The sequence below is a fragment of the Amphibalanus amphitrite genome, unplaced genomic scaffold (assembly GCF_019059575.1).
Source record: "Amphibalanus amphitrite isolate SeventyFive unplaced genomic scaffold, NRLGWU_Aamphi_draft 001544F_arrow, whole genome shotgun sequence".
Lineage (NCBI taxonomy): Eukaryota > Metazoa > Arthropoda > Thecostraca > Balanomorpha > Balanidae > Amphibalanus > Amphibalanus amphitrite.
This window is the reverse complement of record NW_024883037.1, coordinates 1-10547: the sequence shown is the minus strand read 5'-3', so window position 1 is coordinate 10547 and position 10547 is coordinate 1. Positions and strand designations below refer to the sequence as shown.

At 48.3% G+C, this 10547-nt stretch overlaps 1 protein-coding gene across 1 annotated transcript; it reads left to right on the top strand.

The window, feature by feature from the left end:
• Positions 1 to 7523: 7523 nt before the first annotated feature.
• Positions 7524 to 9794, top strand: LOC122373736 (band 4.1-like protein 4A; the record flags this gene model as incomplete). Its single annotated transcript, XM_043352086.1, has 6 exons — positions 7524 to 7563; positions 7700 to 7797; positions 8307 to 8427; positions 8797 to 8884; positions 9254 to 9342; positions 9731 to 9794. Coding segments are annotated over exons 3-6 (291 nt in total), but the record flags the coding sequence as incomplete, so codon positions are not given.
• Positions 9795 to 10547: the final 753 nt, after the last annotated feature.

The window sequence follows — 10547 nt, the reverse complement described above, 5'->3', positions numbered from 1 at the left end:
AGTCGGCCACCAAGCTAGTAAATTTATGTTTTTTTGTTTGAGAGAATTCAAGCTCTTTTGTCTGATATGCAATTTCAACCGATGAGTGCAGCCTTTGCATTGTTGGATTTGGAAAAAAAAATTGTCCCCAAAACATTCGAGGCACGACAAAGCATGGATCGATATAAAATGCTCGACTTAATATTTAATAAATTTCATGGCTCTTTTTCTACAAACGATGAACAATTCTTGTTATTTGGCATTGGCATGGGCGAGAGTGTCGAACTAGCATATTTTACATATCGCTGTTGATTCGTTTCGCTTTATCTTTATGATTTCAGTGCCTTAGGCAATAGGCATACTAACCGTTTGCATCATTGTTTTTTTGGTAGTTGGTTATTCGAAACGACCATCTGAAAATTGGGAACATTCCAATTAGAATTTCTAACAAATGTCATGCTCTATTTTTTGGGTATAATCTCACGATGTTGCGTTTGGGCAATCATAACATTTTTGCTACAATACCTCTTCTGAAATTCGTGACTGGGTAGGTTAAAAATAGATGTAGCTCAAATTAATTTTGAGAACTTCATTGCCACGTGTGATGCTTGGTGCAGTTATGATCACGTTAGAGCTTCTTTGGTAGCGTTTGCCGTCACGTGAGCAAATTTTAATTGGCCATCGTTTCTACATATTTGAACTTGACATGGCACGTGCCAGCGAAACAAAAGGCAAATGGGTGTGCTCAACGCAAACCCCTAAACAGCGTGCATGATGGAAACGAGTGATCAGTAAAGATAAACAAGAAACCTTATCCTGTTTCTTTTTGTCTGTCACGAACATACATATAGCGATTATCGTTCTTAACATCTGACTATCCCTAGATATCGCTACTGAAATCACAATGTTAGGTGCATATTTCTCGACGTGTTCTGCATAAATGTCATGTCCTATCGTATTATGGTAAGAAATTTAACCCAACTCTCTCATGCATCTTAAAAGTAAATTTTGAATTCCAAAGAAAACAACTTTTCGAAACAAACGAGACAAACGAGATTTTTCAAAACAATTTTTCTTTGAATCCGAAATGTACTTTTAGGAAGCACGAGAGTAGGGTCAGTTTTCTTACTATTTGTTACAACTTACAATGCCTCTCAAACCAGCTTTCAAGCATATTCAAGACTGTAATGTCTTATCCTTTGATTTAAATTTAACGGGTTCCTTGTTGTCAATCTAACAGTTTATAATGATAACCTTATTTTACACGTCCTTGCTCAAGCCGTGTGCCTATGGCAAGGACCTAATTTCAACAATATACCTAGACAGCAGAAGCATGACAAGTTAAGACAGAAGCATATAAGTTATAAGGTGATGGCAAAATGGGTACATATCTTCCAATACGACAAAGTACAGGATGGTTGGTTGAAGTATCTTTTAACCCATCTAAGGAATGCTCGAAATTCCATTGATAATAGGTTTAACGGGGAGCTGTCGGCCTTCTTTAGTCGTATATAGGCGTTAGCCGCCCTTCCCTGTCGACCGACCCGACTTTTTGCCGCCGAGGTATGTATGGCTAAGCCCCCCCTCCACCCGTGTGCATCTGGTGCTCTGAGGTGGGGGGGGGGGGGGGGATGCGAGCCGTAACGTGGGTCTGAGGCCGTCCTCACATGGCAAACTCTTATCATGCACCGTGCAGTTGAGCGAAACTGCTTTCTCGGTATGTTCCATGCACGAAAAGAAGGGATTGCTTCTTTCGTATTTCGTTTGCTTAAATTTTAGGGCATTTATTTCGTTTCACGTTTCTATTCACAGTAGATTTCGTCACATCTTTTATCTATTTATTTCACCACTTCGTGATTCATCGGTCGCAGCTTACCCTTGCCGCAGACGGCCACTCCTATGCCACCTGCTGGCACCACCCACTCGCCTGAACACACCCCTTTCCCGCCCAGCCGCACATACAAGGCTCTGACCATATCCCTGACACATTAGGAGCACATCATCGTCGCTTTATCAGCTGATCGGTCGCCTCTGCCCCCTCCCCGCGACCACAGTACGGACCAGCCGACCGCCACGACTGTCGGCACCGCACCAGGAAATATGGGTCAAGTGCAGCGCCGGCCGGACGCGCTCTGGACCGCTTTGATACCTGACGGTCGGTCGTGGCGGCGCGGCGGTCAGATTGCCGGGTAGCAGCACGGCCTGTCTGCTGCCGTGACGGACCGAGCGGTGCCGTCTGCACGGCGCGGCGGGCCAGCCGCGTGTACCGACCTGTTCGGATGGGTCCTAATCGCAGCCATGATGCAGCCCCGTCATCATGGTTAATATTGTTGATGCAACCACATCATTGTTCTTTATATTGTCGTTGTCTCTTAGTAGCGATCATCGCTGCGGTCATCTTTACATCAACTTAAACGCCTACCTCTGCGACACACATTGATAGACGCTCGCGGGTCTGTCTGGCTCGGGCGACTCAAGCGACACTCGGCGAGACGCGTGTTGTCAGCGGCCCAGCTCAGGTGACACGGACCGAGAAGCGCACAGCGCGGCGCATTGTGCGGACCGGTCCGTGTCGCTGGCAAGCGGTCTGGACCGGTGCGCGGTACCGGCTGAGTCACGTTCCTGACTCGGGCCGCCCGCCCGGGTTGGTTCGGTGTAGTGGTCCACTCGGCGTGGTCACACCAAGTCTGTGCACTGTGCACCAGTGACGCAATCTGCACTTGGACGAATGGGTATGGACCCGCAGGAAGCTGCTTGAGAGGAGAAATGTGAGCGGGAGGAAGGAGGCCTCTGAGCTTAGCTGGAGGCTCCGTCACGGCCAATGGCATATCGATGCTGATCGAATTTGGAATTCGGAGTGAAGGGAGAGACGGCGTGGCCCGGGGCGCCGCCCGTGGATTTGACTAATGGTCGGGCGATAAAACCGGCCAGCAAAACCCGTTTTCGAGTCCCACGCGACCAGCGAGCTATTTCGGTATGCCTGCGCTGCTCCCTTGGATAAGCCGCGTTTGGAAGCATAAGACAGCGTGGCTTTAATTTACGATATGTCGCCCCAAAACACAGCGAGATGTGTTCTCGATTGTCGTTTTTATTAGAAAAATAATTAATTTACAAACTTATTTGCATATTTCTTTGATGTGTCTATCCGATTCGTTGTCGATTTGCGTATGAATAAAGAAGAGTTCAGATTCGAAATCTTCGGACATTTTTTATTATGCATGCAGTTTAATCACCCTATGTTAAGTTTTAGCTGCGATTTATTTTACAGGAGTCGGGGAACACCTTACGGCTAAATTAACTTCCCGCCCCTACGCGCCACTTGCCGAGCTCCGTAGGTAAATTTAATTAGTTTGCAGCAACTGGTCCGTTGATGCTCTTGGTCGCACTGGTTATTTGAGCTAATGCTAGCTCGGTGGCTGTGCCCAAACAGCCCAACCCGGCCTCGGCCATTGAACACACGCTCACTCTCTCCGCGTGCGATGAAGACGGCGCACTCACTTTCAGCACTACGGTACTGACAATGAAGCGAGCGTGCGTGGCCTGGTTTGTACGTTTTTGTCCCACGAAGGTCGACTCTGACTGAAGGATTGGGGTGCGCGCATTTAATCGATTCTGCCATTGTCTGAAGATGTCCTTCCAATGCAGAATGGGCTGAAGCACGCTGGGTATTTAGGCCAGACGGAGACATCACTGAGATGGTCTAAGCGGCGAAAACCACACGCTCTCCGTCTTCACTCTACCGTTACATCTCTGATAGTGCCGATGCCCGATACCCTATAATACGGGGTGTTGTGGTTGCGGCCCCAGCTCCGGCGACCCCACACAGTGCTGCGTCTCGGCCGAGGGGATGGGATGCAGCGTCACTGACCATAACACCTGGCTGGCCGCCGGTCACGCGCGTCCAAGCCGTATCAGGCCAGCGCGGCAGCGGAACGGGCGGCGTCACCCTGCGACCACCCAGGACCGGCCGGCGGCCGCCCCCGCCCCCGCCCCCGCCAGTGCCGCCGCCCGCCGCCCAGCCGACCCGCCCGGTAAAAACTGTATGGCCGTAATTTTCACCCGATCTCCTGGCGGAGAAAAACGCGCCCGAACGCCAATTAAATAGGGCAAGCCGGATAATACTGGAGCAATTTGGCCGGTTCGGCTCGGGCCCCGGCTATCTTCTGATTGCGCTTTTGACGTACACCTCGATTGGCTTCGGACCGAGCAATGGCTAATGGCTGGATTCGGTGGCCATAAAGAAGATTCTTTAAGCAGCCTCTGACTTGGCTCGGCCCGGACCTGAGGAGGCAATCGAAAAATGACCTCATGGGGTGAGCTGACACCGTACTGAAAACCCACCGGAAACTGACCTGATGTGACCCAGGGCAATTATTGGACACGCGAGATGAGACAAATGTGTTTGTCTACGTCTGTTCAAGAGCCTTTGTACTTTGTAGGGAGCTGTATCATATTACTTTGTTACCAATGCGAGAATTTTGCTCAACAACAGATCCGATAGATGAAAAATGCATTGCCAGTGCTGCTTATCGTCATTGATAAGATGGAAAACACTGCAATGAATACCCATATCTTAACCCTCGCACGACCAGGCCATTTCTCATAACACGAACGACCAGGGGGGGGGGGGGGTTGTTACGACCCCCCTGGCGTTTCGAAACGGAAGGTCGTAGAGCTTAGCGGAAAAAACCAACGGATTGCTCTCAACGAGATCTTGCGATTGATGGTATATTTTTTGGTCCTAGGTCAACATTTGACCTACTTATGACCGGTCAAAGGTCAAATTTTCCGAAAAAATCAAACTTTTTCAACTTTCCGCGGCGATTGCGGCAAAACGGTGGGAGATATCGACTTGAAACCTTCACTATCGTGTTCCTTGATCAATTCTCTATCGTTTGGTATGTATTTCGTTTCCCTAGCTCTAAAAATGGCGCGTTGGGAGCGCCGGAAGTCGGCAAGGTCACAGTCGGCGGCAGAAATTCGAAAAATCAAAATTTAAATTTTTGAAATCTGATTGTATTTTTGGATTTGGGAGGTCCATTTGCTCCCTATAGAAGCTAATATTGCTGCATATTCCCATTGAGGTGACAAGAATTAGCAAAATAGTGGTTCGGGCGCTTTTCAAAAATAGTACCGGACGCTGTTCCTCTTGTGACGTCATAGCTCCGTGACCTGACCTGACCCGGTCAATTTTATTGCACCACACGATAGCCAATGCTTGCCCCAACATGCATGGGAAGTTTCATCATGATCCATCAAACAATGTGGGTATCACCGGCAGAAAACCTAGGGATTCGGCGCACACGTTTGGTAACTGTCGGCCGGAGGCTGTACCTCTTATGACGTCATAACTCCGTGACCTGACATGACCCGATCAATTTTTTTCGGCAAAAGATGCGCAAAGGTTGCCCCAGAGGGTATTGAAAATTTCAGCCCGCTACGACAAGCCGTTTAGCGTGCACTTCGAAAAAACCTCAGGGGGGGGGTTGATACAACCCCCCTAGGCGTTCTAGGTTAATCACCCGATGTAACCTCATTGATAAAACTGACGACTGATCGGGTGCCATGGTGACGGTCGTACCAAATCGGTAAATCCCTTCCAGCTCATCTGACATGCTTTTCTTTTTCAGTACTGGGGATCCCAAAAGAAGGTCGTCAGGCAGCTTAAAGGTAAGAACCTGCCGAGTATGTGTATACATGCGCATATTTTAATCAATTCAGATGCTAAGTCATTCATTTGTTGCCGCAACGTCAGCAAGATTCACTTATTTGGGATGCCTGTTGCGATAGTCTTGCAGACAACTTCGTTTCATTGTGGCATGGTGACAGACAGAATGTGCCGATAATTCTAAGGGGTTTCTCGGTTTCCCAATTACCTTCACACTGGAGTTGCGGAATCCTCCGTATCCCCATGAATGACATTAATTCCGATGGTACCTAGTTTTTTTTTTTAACACAGAGCGACTGTTATGAAATTGAAAAAAACTTGCGGTTTCTTCGGATATCGTTCTAGTTATGAACACTGCATGATATTGTTCCGCGTCAAACCCTATTTAGACCTATTCATTTCTATCAAGTTTATCCATGCAGGTCGGCCAAATGGTGTTATAGAGACCTGCTGAAATATCCACTCGATATTTATCTTATATTATGCAATCCAGAACTCGGTCACATCCACGAAGTCACCGCTGTTTCCACATATCAGTAGCGTCATATTCTGAACTTAGCACTGCATATAACAGAGCGAGTGGGCTACCTCCAGTGGCAGTGATGCCCGTTTTTTTTTTTTCGCCGGCGCTGGGCGTCGCCCGTCACTGTGTCACACGACATCAAAGGTGCCGCCTGTCACGACCGACCGCTACGGGGCGGAGCCGCCTTTTTACTGCCGCCCCGCGAACAGCACAGGCGCCATCGATAAATGACAATCAACGCCGAAAAAGTTGAGTGATGAGTCGGTCATAACGGCCCCTGACGTTCGCTGCGAGGGTGGTCTGGCGACTGGCGACGGCCCCTCACTTGGCGTATAATCCCCGCCGCGTCAAAACTGAATAATATTCCGCAGGCGTGTCAGGTTACAGGCTGCTGAATTATGCAATGCCAATAAAGAAAATACAAGGTTACAGCGAGTTATCGTAATGACTGTTGCCTTTAAATACCTATGAACATACCATACTTGGATGTTGCGCAAGTTTCTATTAGCGCCAGAGAGTTAGGTATGTAATGAGCAGAGATCTTATATACATCCAGCCACCCTAGAAAGTGGCCATGTTCTTTGCTTTGCCACGAATTGCATGAAAATACGCTGTTTTATCGGTGGCTTCTTTGATCTATGTAATTATCGCAAGGCCATCCTGCCTAAGGGAACAAGGAAGGCTAAGCTGCAAATCCGCCGAACTGCCTCAACCGCGGCACGGCATTGTTGTACCGCGCTATGATATGTAAATTGGCTCGGTTTTAGTTTGCTCGCAGCCCGCCAGAGGCTTGGGCCTAATTTGTCGTCATTAGGCGCTCGGCACAGCCCAAATCAGCAGTGTAGGCCTGGCGAATACCACAGGCACGCCCCACACACCGGCAATGATCTAACCAGATTAGCAGTGTACCAGGCTTAATCTCGCATCTGCTCCCGTTTTAGCGTGTATCTACATCAAAGACGGCGCTCTAGCCACATACATACATGACTTTAGCAACTGGAATGAGACATGGATAAACACGCCATTTGCCTGTAAAGAAACGCGAAGTTTCTGGAAACGAGATGCTACTCAGATGCTAATTTAAAGGCTCGTAAATACGCCACAAGAATGCACAAATGTGAACAATAAGACGGCAGAGACAACCTCTTGCTGTTTGTGGCTTTCAAGCATGCCCTCATTTGCCAGCTACCTGTCTTTTGCAATGGAATATTATGCTATTTTTTTTTAGACGATTTACAGATGTAAATGAATCTTGCTCCATAGAGAACTTCATGCTGCGATAGCCGTCCTCATAACCTCTTCTGTCTTGTTTCAGATACTGACCCGTTCACACTGTACTTCTGCGTCAGTTTTACGCAGCGGATCCCTGCCGATTGTTGGAAGAAATCACCAGGTAAACAGGATATTTTTTTCTGTTGGCAGCCAACGCTTTAACGGAGGTCCTGTCATACATACCTATGCATTTCCATGCATAATCTGTCGATGCCCGGGTGTTCACGTTCGTGTGAATGTTGTTTGTTGATTCACAGGTACCAGTTTTTCCTGCAAATTAAGCAGGATATCCTGGAAGGCCGTCTGCCGGTCACCCCGGAGCTGTCGGCGGAGCTGGGTGCGCTCGTCATACAGTGTAAGTGTGAACCACCTCTCCCTCCCTCTCTTTCTTGGTCCTTTTTTCTGTTGCTCTACGCATACTGAGAGATTACTGACTAGTCCTGCCTCTCGCCGTCGGATAATATGCACAAACTGGGCCGTTGACGTCATGGTCAGACATCAAATCGATGTCGTCACTGTGCACAAGTGGGTCCGGTTATCTATAAGAACCTTGGCTCCGGTGACTTCACTGTCGAAGCTCGCTCGCACCTGCGCACATTGGACCTCGGTCACATGCTCACGGGGACATGCCATCTGACAGAACCCAACCGTTAGAAGTTGGTTCAGTGCAACTGCAGTTGGTGGGTTGTATTGAATGGCCAATTTTATAGACGCTGCTGCGCAGCCAAGTGATTTTAACTATATGGTTCTGTTTGAACGCGCGCACAGCTAATCATTGTTGCGTATGAGGCGATAATTGTTTTTGTCTTCTTGGTATTATCCCACTACTAAGTCTCCTCATCTAAATAAATCTCCCCTTCACAGCGGAGCTTGGCGACTATGACCCGAAGCGGCACACGGATGGCTATGTGGGCGAGTTTCGGCTCTTCCCCAACATGACACCAACACTAGAGGAGAATATCGTCGAGTACCACAAGACCCTCGTGTAAGTACCGTACGGGCGACAATGATTGGAACGGTACACTGAACTGCTTGTAGTAGACGACTGTGACTTGCAGGAACGCATTGGGTATTGTTGAATGATAAATGCAATTCATGTTTGACACAGTAGCTGAGGTGACGTAGTATTTTCAGTTGCGTTGTCCATGCCTTACTGAAGCTAGCAACATCCAAGGACGGAGCACTGAAATCAGTGCACCTGGACACTGGGCAGTGCAGGTGGTGCCAACGATACTTTTGTGCAGAACGAGGTCAAATATAAATCATGACAACCACTGAGGCAGTTTAGTTTAGCATGGTTTAGCTGTGGACTGATACCGATACCGATCGATATCGACTCTACCGTGTCCGACAGTGGGCGAGTGCCTTCAGTGGTGGAATTCAACTACCTAGAGAAGGTCCGGTGGCTGGAGATGTACGGCGTCGACCTGCACCCGGTGCTGGTGAGTGCGTAGTTCCTGTGACGTAGTGTCGGCTATGACGACTGACGGGGGCCATGTGGTGCGTGACCGTCGGGCTGGGAATGGTCACGTCTCTGTAGTCAGAGACGGGGACATTCCTGGCCATCTGACAACAGGACCGCGGGGATTTTACAACACTAGCCTGGGAGGGTTGCGGCAACACGATCTTTCCAGCCTCGACGTCTGCCCTTTTTATTGATCACATCTTCACATTTTTTGGCATGCTAGCAAACATGGCCTACTGCATTACCACATTGCCAAATGAGGCAAACATTTATCTTCAGAAACTTTCACTTTAGATAATAAGATGTCTGCTATTTTCTTTACTGACATACGTTTTTATTCTTCTAGGGCGAGGATCATACGGAATACTTCATCGGCCTGACCCCCGCTGGGGTCATCGTTCTCAGGGGCAAGGTCAAAGTCAGCAACTATTTCTGGTATGACTCAACAAACTGCGGAATTGGTGCTAGCAACTGACTCATGCATTTGTGTTTTCCACGTTGCAGTTGTTGTTGCCACCACTTGCCAGTTTCCCCTGAAGGAATTAGTCCTCGGGAACGTCTTGTCCTGTTTTTTTTTCAGTGAGCTGTGAAAACCGAGCACAGGTTCTGTATAGAATGTGATTCCATCGCTGAACTATTTCCCACGTAGCCTGGTTGCTGTTTTCAGACTTATTTGGATGTAGTGTTGAACAAGGAAACCCTGTTGGGAGGTGGGCGATAAGCTCCTGTTCGCTCATGGGCCTCACGAATGACATCAGGGGCGGCTGGCAAAGCAGCAGCAGCTACAGACATTGTTTCCTTCAGCTGTGCTCCTCATTCACAGGCCGAGGATATCAAAGGTGCACTTCAAAGGGAAATACTTCATGCTCCGTGTACGAGATAAAAACGTAAGTTTTTTTTCAACGAGTCGATTGGCGAGGAAATGTCTCTTATGTCGATCGTCGCTGCCTGTAGCGTTAAAGTAGCATCAAACGTCTACCTTAGAATGATTACATTTTTAACCTCTCGCCGGCACAGGCCATTTTGAGTCCTTCGACGGCACAAGGGGGTTGATACGACCCCCCCCCCCTCGCGTTTGGCCCCTGATCGAGCTAGAGCTTCGCGGAAAAAACGAGCGGGTTGCCCGTCACGAGAGGAAGCCAATGATACCCAATTTTAAGGTCTAGTCATCGGGTGACCTTCCAGGTCAGGTCAATGACCCGAAAACCGGGAAAATCGGACCTGTTAGAAAGTCGTAAAGTGTGGCTGCTATGTGGTTTTCCGGGGTGCTGATCACGAATATCGTGTTAGTTTGATCAGAGATGATGTCTTAAGCATTTAGACCAGGTCGGTCAGGTCAGGTCAGGTCAACCGGTAGGCGTTGTGACGGGTATTCGTAATACTGTCAACCGCCTCGGACAGCTTCTTAACATGTTACGAAGGCACCAAAACTACTTCGTAAATGTTCAAATGGTTGAATAAATTCGAATTCAGCTCCCAAAACTAGCCTAGAAACATGTAAAACTCGAAAAAGTGAACCGAGGTCACCGAGGTCACCAAAGGTCAATGACCTGACCTGACCTTCAGGTGACCTTGACACCCACCCTAATGCATGGGAGCAATCAATCACATGTTTGAACGTTTGCAACCACGAAAAGCTT